This window comes from Phycodurus eques, chromosome 21 (genome assembly GCF_024500275.1).
Source record: "Phycodurus eques isolate BA_2022a chromosome 21, UOR_Pequ_1.1, whole genome shotgun sequence".
Classification (NCBI taxonomy): domain Eukaryota; kingdom Metazoa; phylum Chordata; class Actinopteri; order Syngnathiformes; family Syngnathidae; genus Phycodurus; species Phycodurus eques.
The window spans coordinates 10,697,802-10,717,232 of NC_084545.1; the positions used below are offsets into that span (position 1 = coordinate 10,697,802).

At 39.1% G+C, this 19,431-nt stretch overlaps 1 protein-coding gene across 2 annotated transcripts in view; it reads right to left on the bottom strand.

Annotated features, from left to right (window-relative positions):
• odad2 (outer dynein arm docking complex subunit 2) overlaps positions 1-15,835 on the bottom strand; it is a 52,645-nt gene extending 36,810 nt beyond the window's left edge. Inside the window, exons 1-11 of one of the 2 annotated variants that reach the window (XM_061666457.1) lie at positions 15,454-15,835; positions 15,110-15,183; positions 14,742-14,957; positions 14,395-14,555; positions 13,222-13,405; positions 13,001-13,107; positions 10,831-10,967; positions 9,407-9,523; positions 4,913-5,007; positions 3,398-3,505; positions 1,842-1,992 (exon numbers count right to left, since the gene is read on the bottom strand). In XM_061666457.1, coding sequence (XP_061522441.1) covers positions 1,842-1,992; positions 3,398-3,505; positions 4,913-5,007; positions 9,407-9,523; positions 10,831-10,967; positions 13,001-13,107; positions 13,222-13,405; positions 14,395-14,555; positions 14,742-14,953 — 1,272 coding nt within the window. In that variant the 5' untranslated portion in view covers positions 14,954-14,957; positions 15,110-15,183; positions 15,454-15,835. Of the gene's footprint in view, positions 1-1,841; positions 1,993-3,397; positions 3,506-4,912; positions 5,008-9,406; positions 9,524-10,830; positions 10,968-13,000; positions 13,108-13,221; positions 13,406-14,394; positions 14,556-14,741; positions 14,958-15,109; positions 15,184-15,453 lie in introns of those variants that run through there. The other variant, XM_061666458.1, reaches the window with a different exon arrangement.
• Between the last annotated feature and the right edge of the window lie 3,596 nt (positions 15,836-19,431).

Genomic DNA, 19,431 nt, shown 5'->3' on the forward strand with positions numbered 1-19,431 from the left:
GACTTCAAATGTTGTCTTTTACGTAAACCATGCAATTAATTAAATTTGTTCAATTAATGTGGATCTACGATGATGGATTAATGTAAAACAGCCTTTGTAGCTTTCTGCATTAAATCTTGAAATATTTCTTCAAATTATTGTTTTTTTTCCCCCCTCATAAAACAAATACCAATAGACTTATACATGGTCATTACTGACTTCAAATGTTGTCTTTTGCGTAAACCATGCAACCATTTAACGTGAATAGCTGTGCAGTCATGTGGTTGTATAAAACAAAAAACAAAAAAACAACAACAACTGATTCTGCGGGCAAATGATACAACATAAAGCACATTAAACACAAAACAGAGCATCAGTTTGTGGCTTCAAGAAAGTATTAAACGTCCTATAGTACAAACAGCTGTCTATAATGCAGGGGGAGTAAGATCTCCCTAAAAATAAAACAGATATTTCACTTGGCTCATGGTAAGTTTCAGCGTCTGATGGTAATGATATTATAAAAATGAGTATTGGCCAAAGCCCATAAATAACTGCCCGGTGTGGTTTGAAGACAGATAGATAGCTGCGGTGTTGGTTCCTGCAGCATAGCAGCTTGTTGACACAGGAACATACACACTCACACAACCCAAAAGCTGGCACACCAAAATACAGCTGAAAAGTATAAAACATACAAACCTGTTTTTCATTTGTTTTTCTCTGACTAAATTCACTTCTTTCATATCATTTACACCCCCTGTTGCTCGTCTTTGGAATAAAGCAACAGCCTACTTTCAGAGTAGGCATTTCCTCTCATTATAATATGCATATTTACTCAGATACTAAAATATACCCTCCAGAGACAACATTTGGTCTACCTGTACAATATTTGTAAAATATTATTTTGATGGATTTATGATTTTTATTTTGCTGTGTTGCAGATTTTTGTTTTAGGTGGATGAAAGAGATGTATTCTGCTTTATTTATTTTTTACACTTTAAAAAGTTACCAGGTGTCCTAACAATGGTTCTCTATGAATGATAACACAATTAACATCCACTTGTCACATACTGGTTCAAATCATGCCATTTTGTGGTTCTGTCTCATGCAAATGCAGAGTACGACTTTTATTTGTTGCCCACTGGCAGAGAAGCAATGCAGTCTCTGTATACTTCCCCCCAAAATAAGTTAATAGGATCCACTGATTGAGGATGGGCAATCTATGAACTCAAGTAGTCAACTGGATTCTGAGGCGGTCTGGGTAACCTCTGTTTTTGTCTCTTTTCCTTTTCTTTCTTCGCTGACACATTAATATTCACCATATGCCCTGTCAGACTTGTCACAGGCGCGCTTCATTTTTATACTTCTGCGGTGTGGGCAAACACTGCATACAGCTGGGGCCGTTAGACAGCTCGATCCCTTCTGCCTTGGCTCGCGAAGGCAACCAAACAGGCCTGTCTAACAAACCAGGAATCTCTGAGCACAGCCAACCACTTCAATCTGAAAGAAGCATCTCTTTTAATCTCTAGTTATCCTTCTTCCTTCCTGATCAGCATCCTGATATGCCTGAGACAGGTCAGATTATGGAAAAGGATGTTCACTTTCCATAATCCCCCTATATTATAGGTTCTAACGCACCACTGTGGCTACATAAGATTCACCAATGAATCAGGAACACTAACTCTGGCCAGCATCAAAGTTCTTGCACAGATGACAGGAAAAAAGAACAGATCTTCTGTTTCCTGTCAACTGTGTCGGTCTGTGTCTACAGGACAACATCTCTCTCTTTGTTTTAAAAATCTCCATTTGCGGTTGAAATCCATCAGAAGAAGACATGAGTGATGCACAGTGTGACTTTTCCTTACCCTAAGGTACTTGACCAGCTTCTGGATCTGCCAGTATTCTGAGGGGTGATCTGTGTTTCGTTGACGGCGCACTGGCTGCTCCTCTTCCTCATAACTCTGATCGCTCTCAGATGAAGTCTCACTGAAAACCTCCCCTGTTTGTCGTGTCTTGCTGAAAAAGTCAAAAAGCAGAAATTATTGACCACTAAAGACCACATGCTAGGTACTTCACAATTTTAGCAGAAGGAAGATATAGATGGAAATAATGTCATGGGATCGGTGGAGGCGATATAGCAGCCATATATCTAAATAGACACAGATGTGTTTTAAAAATGATCATGCCTTTAGGATAGACCGGTATCATAAAAGCTGGACACGAGAGCAATGAAATATGTGATTTCCAGTCAGTTCCATCATAACCATGGATCTTTGTCCGGCATTTCCTCTGAATGGATAAATGCAAATTTGCAGTTATATCCAGAATGTCAAGTGAACAAACAGGTTTCGCGGACTTCCTGTGTATGCTGCGATAACTAGCAGAACTACGGGTTGATGATACGATGATTTGAACTCAAACTTGGTAAATTTTTATTTATTTTTTTTATGGCTGTTGTCCATGTGTCATTTATTTATACAAATATGATATATAAACACAAACAAAGCCTGAACATCAAATATTGCCATCTTTGGTAACTCTTGATAATGCCTTGTATAAAACAAAAGACATTGTAGCCGTTTAGAGTTCTACGGGTGCTTTATCTCGTCTCCTGCAACGGGCTCCGCCATTTACCCAAACCGGACATTTTTCCAAATGCGGAAGTTGGTCGCACATAACCCCTATAACAAAAAATTCTAAACAATTATCTGTGAATATGTAATAAGTTAGCGTTGCTCAAAGAACCATTTTGATTACCTCTTGCCTGTCAGAAATTTCATTTCCTTGATAGTGAACCCCCAAAAGATGCCAAAAACAGCAATACACTAGCCACATATTCCAACACATACAATACACTAAATTAAATTGCATCCACTCAGTTGCAGTGCATGACAAAACCCAAACTGCATGGTTGATGATGATCAAAATGTGCTCCATCTGGCATAACCCAGTTTTTTATGAAACTGGGTGTGTATTTGCCGTTACTGTAATAGTGTAATAAAGTCAATCAGCTTAAATGAAATGGTTACAGATACCTGAGTAACGTTAAATGAGGAAAGAAGGTCAACACTGATGAGATACCATTTTTCTCCAATGCTGAGATTCCAAAATACTGTTACTTTTAATAAACACAAGATCAATGTGGTCAAAAAGGAAAATAAAAATGCATGAAAAATCTTTTTGTGTTCTTGCACAAAAAAACTCTATTGTCTATTGTTGAGTATCGTAAAAATAAAAATTAAAAAAGCAGTGTAACTTTACAATCTAAATTTGAAACCCCTGTTAATTTACACATCAGGTTTTCTGAAAAAAATAAAATAAAAGAATTCTGCAATCTTGCTTGCCCAAGTCTCAGTGTACAGTACATTATAACTTGTTGTTTCATGGCTTGTGATAAAGGAAAACCAAAGTGGACACTCACAGTTTCATAGAGGACAGTTGTTCTGCGTAAGAGGACTCTGAAAAACGTGATATACTCTTGCTCCTGGCTCCCTTCTGTGCATCGACGTCAGATATATTTTCCTGGTCACTGTAATGACATAAAATAAAGACTCATGATGCCCAGTTGTGTTATTTCTATAGCTATAATTCTCTCTATAAGATGTATGTTGGAGGTATCTGATACAGCTGTGGCATGGATGAAATCTAACTTGCACCAAATGGCTTCCCCTGGAGTGCTTAACAAAGACGCTACTATAGAAGCAATTTAATCGGAACAGAACAATATTTCTCCATTAAAACAAAGAGCAAATGAGAAGTTCTGGGCTACACCCTGAACTGGTCATCAGCCAATCGCAGATTATTGTATTCATTTCCATATTAAATATCCATCCATCCATTTTCTGAGCCGCCTTTCCTCACTAGGGTCGCGGGCTGTCATCGGGCAGGAGGCGGGGTACACCCTGAACTGGTTGCCAGCCAATCGCAGGGCACATACAAACAAACAACGATTCACAGTCACATTCACACCTACGGGCAATTTAGAGTCTCCAATTAATGCATGTTTTTGGGATGTGGGAGGAAACCGGAGTGCCCGGAGAAAACCCACGCAGGCACGGGGAGAACATGCAAACTCCACACAGGCGGGGCCGGGGATTGAACCCGGGTCCTCAGAACTGTGAGTCTGACGCTCTAACCAGTTGGACACCGTGCCGCCATATTAAATATGAACCTATAAACTTTTTATCAAATATTAACATCCCTACATCCATATTCTTCCGCTTTTTCGGCGGGTCAAGTCGCAGCTTAAGTATCAACAAATATTAGTATAAAATATTATTATTAAATAACAGGTCTCCTTTATTTTCAGTGCATTTTTAAAATATCTTCGATTTTCACCTGATGCTCCAAATATTATACTGTTGAGCAATAAATCCACAAATTATGTATAGCATTAATTGCTTCATAATTTCAAGATGCAAAAACTAAACAACATGTCAGAAGCACAAAGATTAGCACCAAGGTGAATGCTCGCACAATATAGCAAGTGTCCAGCCTGGTTTAAGACTTATTTTTGTCCACCGAAGTAGGTGATCCAGGATTGCCACGGCAATGACAGAGAGCACTAATGTCATTATTTCAAGCCAGTGTACCATCAAAATGTTTTAAAATCTATTATTTTAAGGTCAAATACTACATAGTGTTACTTTAAAAAGCATTTCCTTACCGCGGGTCATATTTTTAATTCGGCAGCAAGGGTTTCCACGCTGCGACTGCATTTATTAGTCTTGATGACTGTGTAATCATGGGTATTTCCACTTGCCCTTAAACCATATACAGTAACTACACACAGCACGGCATGACTCAAGCATCACTTTCATCTCAAGCCCACACAGTATCTTCAACAAAGGTGATTCCAACAACAAGCAGTAAGCAGTATTACCGTTCTTCTGAGGACAACTATAATTAAGTACACAGTTGAGGATAGAGATCCTACCGTTGTGAAGGTGTAGTGCTCTTGTCAATCCTTTTAAGTGACAGTTGTGTCTGCGCATCCACTAATTTTGGTGTACGTGGAGGTTCTCGAATATCCTTTTCAAGCAAATCAAACAAAAATGTATGTGTCAGTTTAATTAATCTTTTAGTTTGCTTGTACAACAAATGATACATTCTCAAGTTAATTACTCTTGTAGAAGCAGCCTACTTATTTCTGACATCTGTGTAACAAAGTTCATTTGGTCTTTCTTAGAAGTACAGTATAGTATTTGAGTTTTATTGTATAAGAATCAAAGAAAGGTTTTAACCATCAAATGTCAGGAAAATAAAAAAAAACCTTTCTGTCAAACACAAAGAAACCCAAATAGTATAAACCCTGACATGATGTGTGTGACTGTTATTAATCCATCCTTCTGTCTTCTATACTCATTAAGGTCACAGGCGCTCTGGAGCCTGTCCTAGCTGACTTCAGGGCCAAGAGCCAGTCACAGGGCACCCCTCCCAAGAAAAAAAAGAAAAAAAAAGACAGTCACACCCATTGACAATTTAGAGTCTTTGATAAACATGTTTTTTTTATGCATGAGTAAACCTGGGCAATTGGAGAAAAAAAACATGCAAGCACAAGGAGAACATGCAAACTCCATACAGGAAAGCCAGAGTGCAGATTCAAACCCCCGACCTATGAATTGTGAGGCAGATGTGCTAACCACTCACTATCGTGTCGCTGTCATTATTATTGTTTTAAGAATATTACTTATAGTGGTTTGTCCATTTCCCTTCAATAAATATTCACATATACAAGTAGGAACAATTCAGTGACATAGCATATGTTGTTCTGTGCAGAAAAGGGCAGTTTCTGTTAGGTAGCTGAACAACATCTTTAAGTTATTGTTTAAGTACGCCTTCACACCACAAAAATGGGACCTTGGCACAGACAACAGTCATGGCTTTGTGTCACAGTTTTTCCATTATTATTTTTCAGTTAAGTTTACAGGGTCTGTATAAAACAAAAAAAAAAAAACAAAAAATCTTTAAAACCACATGTATGGATGCCAATATGACACATGTGAATTGTTGAATAGTTTGCAGGCAGCAGTGTTTTAATCACAGACACCTGCCTTGCAGAAATAGCTCAGACTGTCACTGGTTGTTATAGGGGCTTAACATTTTAAAGGGAAGAGGAAAAGAATTAAGATGTATTTCAGCTGACTGCGTTCACATACAAGCTGGAGCCAAGCATGCCCAATCACTTTTCCAAAGACTTGTTTTTGCTTAAACATAAAGTGACCGGCTATTGGAAATATCCAAGTCAATCCAACCAACCACAGACCCGCAGTCTGACTTTATTCAAACTAATTGACCTTCTTTAATTCCATTATATGTGTAATGGACAAAGTCCATGTGCTCTCACAGAAGGAAACACTCAAATTTTTTTGACATGCCTCAATAAAAAGCACTATTACTGGTAACTTACTGCAAGTAAACCAACACTAGAAGCCCAGAGGCGTAGGTTGAGTGAAGCAGGACTGACACCTGAAACAGTGAACTCATTTATTATTACCCGGTGAAATGTAGTCGTTGACACGTTTTGCCATTTTTTTTTTTTCAAAACTTGTTTCGTTCCTCCCATACGGCTTGATCACAATAACTGATGCGAAATCAGCACGGTTGTAAATCAGAGGCCCCTGACCGCTTTTAACAGAAAACAACTGTCAGTGTCTTTCCTACCACAGATTCCAGCATACAACAGTTGGTATTAATTTTGAGAGGGGTTTTTTTCGCTTGCAAATACACAGCATGCCCAATTTCCAATCTTGCTGAGATGTCAAAATGAATCCAAAAGACTAAATGTAGAAGGAAAATCTGCTTCCTCCCTCCCTGCTCTGATCACTTCAGGTCAAGTCTCAGTCATCTCCTGTATGTCTGCCCGTCCGTCCATCCGTCTTTATGGAAGGTTGGCTCATGTGCCAACTTTGCCAAGAAAGAAACCTATACATAGTGTAAATCTGGATAAGTGCGAATGGAAGAATTGTATTTATTTTCTTGCTGTTTGAGTCACAACGGAATTGCTTGCTCCACAAAAAGTATAGTGAGACTGACTGGTCTTTTCCCAAAGCCTTAACACCATTCACCTGTAGCCTGCTAAGAATCAATCAGACAAAAAAAAAAATGCAATTCTATATTTTTATCCGAGAAAATGTTTACTCCTGCCACATTGGAGCTGTCCTGCCGGGCCAAGAATCAAAATGGTACGGTCCATTATAGTTTATATCAGCCATTCTTTCTAGGGTATTCTTATTAATTTGCTTGATAAGTGTAACATTAGATACATCCAACTATTAATTTGTGTTTAAAAGTGTTTCCTCATGAGTGTCATGGGTAAGTTGTAGTCTGTCCCAGCTGACTTTGGGCTGGAGATGGGGTAAACCCTGGACTGGTTGCCAGTCAATTATAGGACACATATAAAGAAACAACTCATTACCATTCACACCTATGAACAATTTAGACCATCCAGTTTAACCTAAGAATCTTGTTTTGGGAATGTGGGAGGGAGCTGGAGAAAACCTGTGCAAACACGAGAAAAACATGCAAACTCCACAGAGGTCATGAGCCAAGATTCGAACCCAGAATCTCTCCATTGTGAGACAGAAGTGTTAACCACTAGTTTACCGCACTTCAATATTCAATAAATAAAATAAAAACACAAACCATTGTCATTCTAATAGTCACAAAATAGTGTACCATCTAAATGATTATGAATCTGTTAGATTAAGGTCAAATAATCACAGTGTGGCTTCAAATTACCAGAAGAGTCAACGAATCAACCCAAAATTCCAATTATCTTTCCATGTATTAAGAGAGAAAGCAGACCCATACTCAGAGCTGGCACACTTAAATGGCGCAAAACACACTGAGGAACTTGTGATGATGACACATTTTCCAACAAAATTACAATAAGTGAAAAGGGGAGAAAAAAATCTATGCTCAAATGATTAACAGATTTTTGAGTGGGACTGGTGTTAAATATTGAGGCAGTTTGTTATGTCATCAAATTACTAAAGCAGGAAGCAGTACTACTGTACAAATCACGCAGGTTTGAATGTCTGGAAGCTTGCCTCATTTTGTGTGTGTGTGTGTGGTGTGTGAAGCTGTTTGATGTTGGATCAAATACACTTCAGCGTACTGACAAGCAGACACTAGCTCACCAGCATAGAGCAGCACAGACACTGATTACACAATGTGCACTGTTTAAACTGTACATGTGAGTCATACAGCATCAGTGATCAAATCATTGCTCTACGGAGGACCTTGTTCATGGGATAGAGAGGCATTTACCACTCCATCATCTTTGCTTCATGAGATAAAATTTAAAAAGGAGCCATTCTTTTTATACAGGTGTGTCAGAAAAGCTCCAGGACTGGTGTCACAAAATATCAACATTTCAACCGCAAATTACAAACTACGAGTTTTCCCATCCAATGTATGCAAGACGATCAACAAGCACATCTACAAAGAGATTCTGCTTCGTTCATTGCGAGAAGAGGCTGAAGTTATGGCAAGAAAACTTGTGGTTTCTTCACCATAACAATGTGCCTGCTCACAATGTCCTGAACATCCAACAGTTCCTGATCGAGAAGAAAATCTCCAGACCTGACTCTGTGTGATTTGTTTTCTCTTTCCCAGGCTCAAGGGGTCATCATGAGGACCTGCGTTTTGAAGAGGTGGATGACATCAATGCGGCTATTATGACGCAGCTCTGAAGAATCCCGGAAGGATCCCTCTAGGAGTGCATAAAGTCGTGGCAGAGAAGGCTGGGAAAGTGAGATAGACTCCAGGGGGATTGCTTCAAAGGGTAAAACTTGTCGTTTGTAGTTTAGATTTGAATTATAGTTTTTTGTGATAACAGTCCTCGTGCAGTAAACGAAGCCATGTTAGCTAAAAAGAAATGAATAATATAAAAAATGAGTCATTACTTAATTATTTAAGTTTGGTGAACTAGTGGTTAGCACTTTTGACTCATGGTTCTAAGGTTCAGAGTTTGAATTTTGCGTCACATTATGGAGTTTGCATGTTTTCCCTGAGGCTTGTGGGGTTTTCTCCAGGTACTGAGGCTTCCTCACACATTCTAAAAACATGCACAATAGCTTAATTGAACACTGTAGATTGTTCATAGGTGTGAATATGAATGTGAATGCTTGTTTGTCGATGTACCCCTTAATTGGTTGATAACCATTCCTGGGAGTACCCAATCTCTCACCCCTTAAAGTCACCTGGGATAGGTTCCAGCTCATAGAAAATCAATGGATGGATGTAAGTCACTGATGGCGTAGTGGTTCACTTGCCTGAATTCAGTGCAGGCACCCATATACAATATGTTCAGTTGCCACATAGTGATGGTGCGAATGTGAGTATAATATGTATATAATATGTAATAATGTCTTAACAGGAGTCGCGGGAAAGAAAATGGGCGGATTTAATTTAAAACAAATTGTACCTGTGAGTTCAAGCTCTCAGCAAAGAGTTGAGATTTGCTCTTGAGCAAAGTAACCAGGCTCTTGAACACATCACTCGTTCGTTCATAGGCATCCTCGTCTCCCTCCTGCTTGACACCCTGTGTGAGCACATAATAAAAAAAACTTTCATTAATTCTGAAAAACCACAATCCTAATTCAGCCCACATGCCAGTTTGGGAGTAGCCTAGGGGCCAAGAAAGCTCAGAGGAGCTAAAGGCAGCCTCCGAAGGGAAGTGTAAACCCATGTTAACCGCTAAATTAGGTTTAAGACACTACTGTATTTCGAGGTTTCATTTGCATCAATGTCACCCGTTCGGTGCCAGGCTGTAGTTTCTGCACCCCCACCACTCTGCTTTGGCTGAAATATTTCCAGGTGAAGAAACAGACACAGGAAGCCTCTGGCTTGTCAGCAAGAGTCAACGCTGCAGCAAGAGTGTCAATTAACTTTTAGAAATGATTGAAAACAGCTTTGAAGGGAGCCAATGTTTGGTCTCTGAAAGCCTTTCAGATTTCTCATAGTCTGCTGAGGTTATCATATTGTCTAACAAACACCTGATGTAAAAAAAATAAAATAAAAAAAAAAAAAAAATGTCTGGCAGCAACTTGTCAAAAATTTTGAACATTTAAAGTCCCTTTACAGTGAAAATAGACTCATGGCTCAAGTGTGTCAATTCGCTGCCTTTTAGCCACACACAAAAATATGGAAAAATGGCTCAAGTGTGTCATTTGCCTGCCTTTTACCCACACCCAAAAGTCTGGAAAAATGAAATGGTGCAGAAAAATGGAATGATCTCTCTCTCTCTCTCTCTCTCTGTGTGTATATATATATATATATATATATATATATATATATATATATATATATATGTCAGACTTACACACATTTTCAATCAATTGTCTTGAAATGTGTTTAATGTACTTAGAAAATAAAATCTCCAAATTCACTATACAGGGTCTTTAAAAACCTCAGCTTCGTTTTATTATACTCCATGTAGGCTAATGAAGTAAATTACACCATACAAACTCAGTCACTCCCTTGCTATAAAAGCACAAGTGAAAAATGATAGTTCTTCTCATGCTAATCCTTGTATACAGAATCGATTACTTCTTGTTCAACATGTTCAGACTGAGCCAATGAATTGGCTTTATAGCACTTTGTATCATATTTTCTGAAATTCTCTGAAATTATTTTGTCACAACTGTCCAGCCCAGTGGCGAAATTCACATCCAAAGTCCATGATCTCAATGCAATTCTAAAAAAGAAATACATCATATTGGACCTGCAAGTTATTATTGGGCATCAACACACTTAGGTCTATGTACTAATAATGTCAATTATCTAGCATATTTACTACAACAGATGAAATATTAGTCCATCATTTTTTCACCATATCAATAGTCTTACCATGTTGAGAAAAACTCCAGCACTGCTACAGGTGATGTACAGCGTCTCTGTGTCATAAGGCTCAATCACGAGGTAACACATCTCACCTTCTATCTGTCTCCAGAGAGGGGCACGACATCCATTTGAATATTCATAGTCTGAGAAGGGTGAGAGAGGAAAAAGGTTATATATAGAAACATACTGCATTTTAATACTGAACAACCTGACAATGATCCATCAAAATAAGTAATGATCAAATCTATTTTGGATGATGAGAACTAACACGGTTGAGGGAAATGAGCCCATGGAAGAAGCGATTTCATTGACAACATATTTATCCAAGTAGGCTCAATAAAACAGAACAGCAAAGAGATAACAATGTAATTCAAACCCACAGAGCATAAATGGAATATTTTAAAATAATCTGACTTTTATTTCTCACGCACGTGGCACGATACATCATCTCCAGTCATGCAAAAGAATCTTACTGATTACTGCCAAAGTAAACAACAATCTGACAGATGAAATGATGCTTGTGTAGTCAATGGCACCGCCCCACAGTCTTTTTACGGTGTGGAATATTCAGTATTTGTGTTAAGAGCAATTGCAACCCAGTGAAATACAAACCCAATTCCAATGAAGTTGGGACGTTGTGTTAAACATAAATAAAAACAGAATACAATGATTTGCAAATCATGTTCAACCGATATTTAATTGAATACACTACACGATATTTAATGTTCAAACTCGATTGTTTTTAGCAAATAATCATTAACTTAAAATTTTATGGCTGCAACACGTTCCAAAAAAGCTGGGACAGGGTTTCCTTTTCTTTTAACAACATTCAATAAAGGTTTGGGAAATTGAGGACACTAATTGTTGAAGCTTTGTAGGTGGAATTCTTTCCCATTCTTCCTTGATGTACAACTTCAGCTGTTCAACAGTCCGGGGTCTCCGTTGTCGTATTTTATACTTCATAATGCACAACAAATTTTCAATGGGAGACAGGTCTGGACTGCAGGCAGGCCAGTCTCGCCAGTCTTTTACTACGAAGCCACGCTGTTGTAACACGTGCAGAATATGGTTTGGCATTGTCTTGCTGAAATAAGCAGGGGCGTCCATGAAGACGTTGCTTGAATGGCAGCATGTTTCTCCAAAACCTGTATGTACCTTTCAGCATTAATGGGGCCTTCACAGATGTGTAAGTTACCCATGCCATTGGCACTAACACAGCCCCAGATGCTGGCTTTTGAACTTTGCGTTCATAACAGTCCTGATGGTTCTTTTCCTCTTTGGCCCTGGAGGACACGACGTCCACAATTTCCAAAAACAATTTTAAATGTGGACTTGTCGGACCACAGAACACTTTTCCACTTTGCATCAGTCCATCTTAGATGAGCTCGTGCCCTGAGAAGCCGGCGGCGTTTCTGGGTGTTGGTGATAAATGGCTTTTGCTTTGCATAGTAGAGTTTCAAGTTGCACTTACGGATGTAGCGCCGAACTGTATTTACTGACATTGGTTTTCTGAAGTGTTCCTGAGCCCATGTGGTGATATCCTTTACACATTGATGTCGGTTTTTGATGCAGTGGCGCCTGAGGGATCGAAGGTCACGGGCATTCAATGTTGGTTTTCGGCCTTGGCGCTTACATGCAGTGATTTCTCCAGATTCTCTGAACATTTTGATGATATTATGGACCGTAGATGATGAAATCCCTAAATTCCTTGCAAATTTACGTTGAGGAACATTGTCCTTAAAATGTTCGACTATTTTCTCACGCACTTGTTCACAAAGAGGTGAACCTCGCCCCATCTTTGCTTGTGAATGACTGAGCAATTCAGGGAAGCTCCTTTTATACCCAGTCATGGCACCCACGTGTTCCCAATTAGCCCGTTCACCTGTGGGATATTCCAAACAGGTGTTTGAAGAGCATTCCTCAACTTTCTCAATCTTTTTTGCCACCTGTCCCAGCTTTTTTGGAATGTGTTGCAGCCATAAAATTCTAAGTTAATGATTGTTTGCTAAGAACAATAAAGTTTATCAGTTGGAACATTAAATATCTTGTCTTTGTAGTGTGTTCAAGTAAATATAGGTTGAACATAATTTGCAAATCATTGTATTCTGTTTTTATTTATGTTTACCACAAAGTCCCAACTTCTTTGGAATTGGGGTTGTATTATTATAATACAAACCTGACGTGTATTGAACCAACTTTAACACCCTATTCTCCCCTGGACCGCAAAAGCTCTGTAAATATTCCACTTCATTATCCACGAAGGAGGGATTGAGCCGGAACTTTCTGAAAAATGCGGAAAAAAAATAAATAAACAGCTTCCCGCCTTTTAAAAACTCACTGAAGTATCTATTAATATTATTTGACTAGGGTTGACACCCAGAAAAGGGAAGCACCCACTCTGATATTTCTTTAAGGATCTTGCGAACAATCTGTTTGTCCAGATTTAGTAGAAGGCGGAGCAGCTGGATCTTGAGGTCAGTGTCCTTGCTCTGTGGGTGGCCTTCCCCTTTGTCAGTCTTTACAGCCTTCTTCATGTTGGCAAAGCTGGGACCAAGAATCGTCACCATCGGCATTCTGTTTTCTGAGCATTATGGGAAAATTAGCCATATATTTGCACTGAAATGCAGGTTGCAGGCCACTCATTTTTCAAAGGGCTTCACTTTGCTATAATTTTAATCAGCACCAAACTCTACATCTTCATAGAAACCCAATTATGCCTGCATTGTGTCTTTAATATCCATCTAATTTTCAATAAGTAAATAAAAATGTTCATAATTTTGAAAAACAAGTCATCATGCTGCTTACTAATAATGCATAAATGGCAAAGGAAAAATCACATCCTTGGAGGTAAAATAGTAACTTCTTCACATAATAGCGAAGGCAATCTGCAATTAAAAATTCTTACATTAGCCACATTAGATCGCGTACCTATATAAATGCATACCTCCAGCATATGAGTGAATTTTGTTTTTAGGTGCACAGTAATTTATTCTTCATTGATACAAAAAGGCGGCACGGTGTACAACTGGTTAGCACATCTGCCTCGCAGTTCTGAGGACCGGGGTTCAAATCCCGGCCCTGCCTGTGTGGAGTTTGCATCTTCTCCCCGTGCCTGCGTGGGTTTTCTCCGGCCTCTCCGGTTTCCTCCCGCATCCCAAAAACATGCAGGGTAGGTTAATTGACGACTCTAAATTGCCGTAGGTGTGAATGTGAGTGCGAATGCATGTTTGTTTCTCTGTGCCCTGCGATTGGCTGGTGACCAGTTAAGAGTGTACCCCGCCTCTCGCCCCAAGATAGCTGGGATAGGCTCCAGCACGCCCACGACCATAATGAGGATAAGCGGAATGGAAGATGAATGAATGAATGAATTGATACAAAAAAAGAAAAACACCAAACACAACAAAATGTTAAAATCTAAAAAAGATATTTTATATTGGTTGGTTTGGGTTCATTGCTAACTAACAAAAGAGAATAGCAAGAAGGAACACATGGGTTACGTGCTTTGTTGGTGGGCAGAAACCTTTGGATGCAAATGGGATTAAAATCTCACTAAATAGTTGAATCACTTACCTTCAAGGCACGACTGAACTTCTTTCAGTTTATTCTCATTTGCTAGATTCACAAGATTGGAGAGCTGGTTGAAGTTGCGGACAGAAATATTCGGGGGAGAGAGCCGTAATGTTGGACATCCGTTTTTATCTTTTTCCTGGGACTCTACTCCATCTGAGTCTCTGAGGGGACAGCACAGTAGTACTTTTCCAATTTTAGTTACATTATTTTACTTAGATTATAAATATCTGACTGTGAAACACATTGTATGATATAATAAAAAAAAATAATGCCACGCGGTAGAAAGCAAAGGACAGCATATTTTGCACTGACACCAAATAATAACGAAAGCTCATGATTAGACTGACTTGAGGTCATAATCCCTTTCAAAATCAGACGCTGTCAAAGTGGTCTTCCATTGCAGCGGCTCCTCAAACAAAAGTTCTGCCTCCTCTGGGTGCAGTGAGCTGAAGTCATCCACAAAACGCATGATTTCTTCCAGAAGCAGATCATTCAGTGGCATGGAATCTAGTTTGCCTCCTTTGGTCCACTTTGCTGCCCTGGTCAATGAGTTACCCATTTTGCTGGAGACAATAAAAACAGTTAAATAGTGGGAAAAAAGATTACATTTGGCCAGAAATAAACAGCCACATGGGGCAATATTGAACAAGGTTATTACATTTTGTAAGCAGCAGTTGTCCTTACAGTCTACAGATGTACACATGAGCAAACTTACCTGATATTTGTTAACACTTTTCAAATGCAGGGACCGTCGACGAGTACCCACTGCCTTTGGTTGCTAAGATACAGCTAAACAAAAATGGAAGGTGAGGCAAAGAGCATGCTGCTCTATTATATTACATATTTTTAAAAAAAAAAGATGACGTTGCCTGATAATTATTAGACCAATAAGTTACAATTATAACACAACAGCCAAAATGTCAACACACCCAAGTCCTGTTCTGTAAGTGCAGCTAACAAACTCAAAACTTTCACCAAGTCCCTGCAATGTTAATCACAATCGTCTTCCATGCATTCAGTCACAGAAACACAAACGATATACAGAAAAAAAACCCGTACTTTTTCTTGCAGCCACCGTCAATCTCTACCATGTCGTTAGAAAGCTCTCAGGCAGCACACTTCCTGTTAGAGCCCGGTCGCCATGGTTACCGGTGACGGCTCTACCGTAATATTGAGTAAAGGTGCGCAACTGGAGTCTGGTGTTACGTGATCATAGAATGACTTCACCGACGTTATAAATACTCGCTTTTCCACTGCGTTTGTAGCACTAATGACTCTTGTTTGTCATGTTTTCTTTCTTATCGCTGTATGTACTCATACCTGTACAGTCATTGGCTCTAATGGGCAACAATCGGCTGTTTAAAACTCCAATAATTCACAATGAATTGTCCCTTTTGTGTATCTTAAATCCTGTATTAAGAAACATACAAACATACAAAAACTTATCTCAGCATGATGCATAGTACTGTAGTTATATATTATTCCCCGCCTACAGTCAAGATTAATTAGGATGTTCTCATATTATTACATTCAGAACATACAGTTGTATGTTGTGTTGAATCTTCTGCAGATTATGGCGTATGTTTTTGATAAACTTTCATATTTTGTTTCATTAATTTCATCCATCCATCCATCCATTTTCTGAGCCGCTTCTCCTCACTAGGGTCGCGGGCGTGCTGGAGCCTATCCCAGCTGTCATCGGGCAGGAGGCGGGGTACACCCTGAACTGGTTGCCAGCCAATCGCAGGGCACATACAAACAAACAACCATGCGCACTCACATTCACACCTACGGGCAATTTAGAGTCTCAAATTAATGCATGTTTTTGGGATGTGGGAGGAAACCGGAGTGCCCGGAGAAAACCCACGCAGGCACGGGGAGAACATGCAAACTCCACACAGGCGGGACCGGGGATTGAACCCGCGTCCTCAGAACTGTGAGGCTGATGCTCTAACCAGTCGGCCATTAATTTCATACCATCAAAAAAATAATAGATTTTACATCCACGTTCTAATCTTAGAAGGCTAACTAAGCAGGTGATTTTATTCAATAGAGCATATGTGTCAAACTCAAGGCCCGGGGGCCAGATGCGGCCCGCCACATCATTTTATGTGGCCCACGAGTGCAATTCATGCTCGTCAACTTCTATGATTTTTGCTAAAATCTGTACCCAATTTCCAAATTGTCATAATAATAAACAATAATGTTGAGTTTTTTGCATTTTTCTGTTACCAAACCCTTCCTCTACAGTAATTTAAACAATACTTCAACAATCTATTGTCTTTTTCTTCTGATTTCAAAACTAGTTATCCCTCAATTTGTTGTGTAATGGTAATAAAATGATTTGGTAATTAAACATTTATATTGTTTCATTGTTCTAATGGCCCTCTGAGGGAAATGTGGCCTGAGACAAAAATGAGTTTGACACCCCTGCTATAGAGTATAAACTGTATTGAATAAAGTCACCATCTAAAAATAAATTCATATTTAAGTAAGTCAAATTGCTTAAGAGCTCAAGTAGGAAATAAATGCTTTTGTTCACTATCGTCAGCAATAAAAAAAATTTTATGTGACACAATAAACAACATTTATCAATTAAATCGATTTTGGTCAACGAGTAGACATAGCCAAGCTCTATGTGGCCTTAATAAAAAACACTCAAAAAGAACGAAATGTTCCATTTGGATACTACATGCAAACATCCATCCATTTTCGATACCGCTTGTACTCATATCATTTCAAGCTGCATTTTGAGCTGAAAATATTAACAAGGCTCTGGTTCATGAATTCCAGTTGAATTTATTCAAGCTTTTAAATGACTTTTTGACAAAAGCAAACCATTGTTCCAATACAGGCTGTAAACACATCAGTGTGATTGAATAGCAACAAACACATTGGTCGCATAGTAATTCTGACACTATTTCTTCTCCTTTTGTTGTTCTCTAGACAAACTAGCCATGCCAATATGAGACCTGTTGATGATGTTGTTACTGTAGTGCAGGTCTCTTGGCACACGATAAAACATGCTTTGCAATCGTGTGAACTGGAAATGTTTCGATGATAAGCAAAGTTGAACAATTAGTACACAAACGTGCTCCTTTCTGCACTTCCATTGAATATTTAAAAAAAAAGTGTTAAAGGCCTTCAATATTTTTAATATGAACAAGGATTACAAATAGAGAAAGGTGATTAGGTGAGGAGCTGCAGGCAGAATTGAAGGATTGCTTTATTTTGTTTACTTATGAAGCAGTAAATGCTAAACCTTACGTGGATGGACAACAATGAAAAAATGTAAGAAAAAGCATGCCAAAAACTGATTAATTAGCTAGTAATTAAAGCCTAATTGCTGTTTGTTAAAGGATGAAATGAAATGCTTCCCCCTTCCTTGATCTTTTACAAAGTCAAACAAATTTGCCTTTCATCTGGAGCAACTTGGATGTTCTTTAACTCAAAACTTAATTCAACATAATAAACACAACCGCTCTGCGATGTTTATATGTTTAGTCCTTGATTAAACGGCACGGTAACACACAGAGGACACTAGCCTCCCTACTAGGGAGGAATGTCATGATTGCATCCGCTCACAAACTTCCACAACAGACCATTAACACTCACAATAAACATACCCATAGGCTAAAGAGGATGTGCGCCAACTACTGTTTTCCTCACTGTGGGGAGGCAAAGAGCATGCTGCTAGATTCAGATTCAGCTAGATTGTTGCATCTCCATTATATTACATGTAAGAAAGTGCAAAAATACAAATATCTATCACTTATAATGCTATCTACTCACAATAATAATAAAAAGTATACTATTTGAAACACTCCACTGATGCCAAGAGGTCAGAAAACCAGTCAGTGTCTGGTATGACCACTATTTGCCTCATGCAGTGCAACACATCTTTCTTCGATCAGTTGATTGTAGCCTATGGAATGTTGGTCCTCTCCTCTTCAACCGCTGTGTGAAGTTGCTGAATATCGGCAGAAACTGGAGCACGCTGTCATGTACGCTGATCCAGAGCATCCCAAACATTTTCAATGGGTGACAATATGCTGGCTATGTAAGAACTGGGATTTTTTTCAGTTTCCAGGAATTGTACACAGATTCTTGCAGCATAGGACTGTGCATTATCATACTGCAACATGAGAAGAAACATAACATTTTGGCCAGTATGTAAAAGTCAGTTTTATGAACTAGCAACCCTTTATTGGTCAGTGACTGTTTTTTTTTGTTTTTGTTTTGTTTTTTGTCAATGTCTTTATGTCTCAAAAGTGTATGCATGTTTTTGGGATGTAGGAGGAAACCAGAGTACCCGGAGAAAACCCACGCAGGCACGGGGAGAACACGCAAACTCCACACAGTCGGGGCCTCGATTTGAACCCCGGTCCTCAGAACTTGGAGACCCTAAATTGCCCGTAGGTGTGAATGTGAGTGCGAATGGTGGTTTGTTTATATGTGCCCTGCGATTGGCTGGAAACCAGTTCAGGGTGTACCCCGCCTCCTGCCCAATGATAGCTGGGATAGGCTCCAGCACTCCCGCGACCCTAGTGAGGATAAGTGGAATGGAAGCTGAATGAATGAATGACTAATCATTCAATAATCATTAAAGTGGAAATTAAACTCGCACACTGCTGGAAACCTGTGTTGCACAACAGACAGAGAACCAGCGAACACATTTGCAGGCATGCACCTCTTGTGTTAGTGGGGTTTGGGGTTCGTGCTTTGCTCAGGGGTACTTCGGTGAGCAGTTGATTCAGATTATTATTATTTTTTTTTAGATAAATGTTAGAATTATTTCTTTTCAACGTGTCCCTTGTACTCCTTTGTAATGTCTTTGGTCTGGCCTATGTGAGAAACGCATTTATCTAACAGATAAGGATTCTAAAACACTCTTGAGCAGTCAAGATTCAGTCTGCTAGATGTATCACGTAGTATCAGCTCACACTTCTCTTTGCACTGAGATAACAGCTGTTTCTACTTTTTTAAACATTTAGCACCTTTAAAAAAAAATCAGGTTTCCCCCATGTTGCTTTCCTC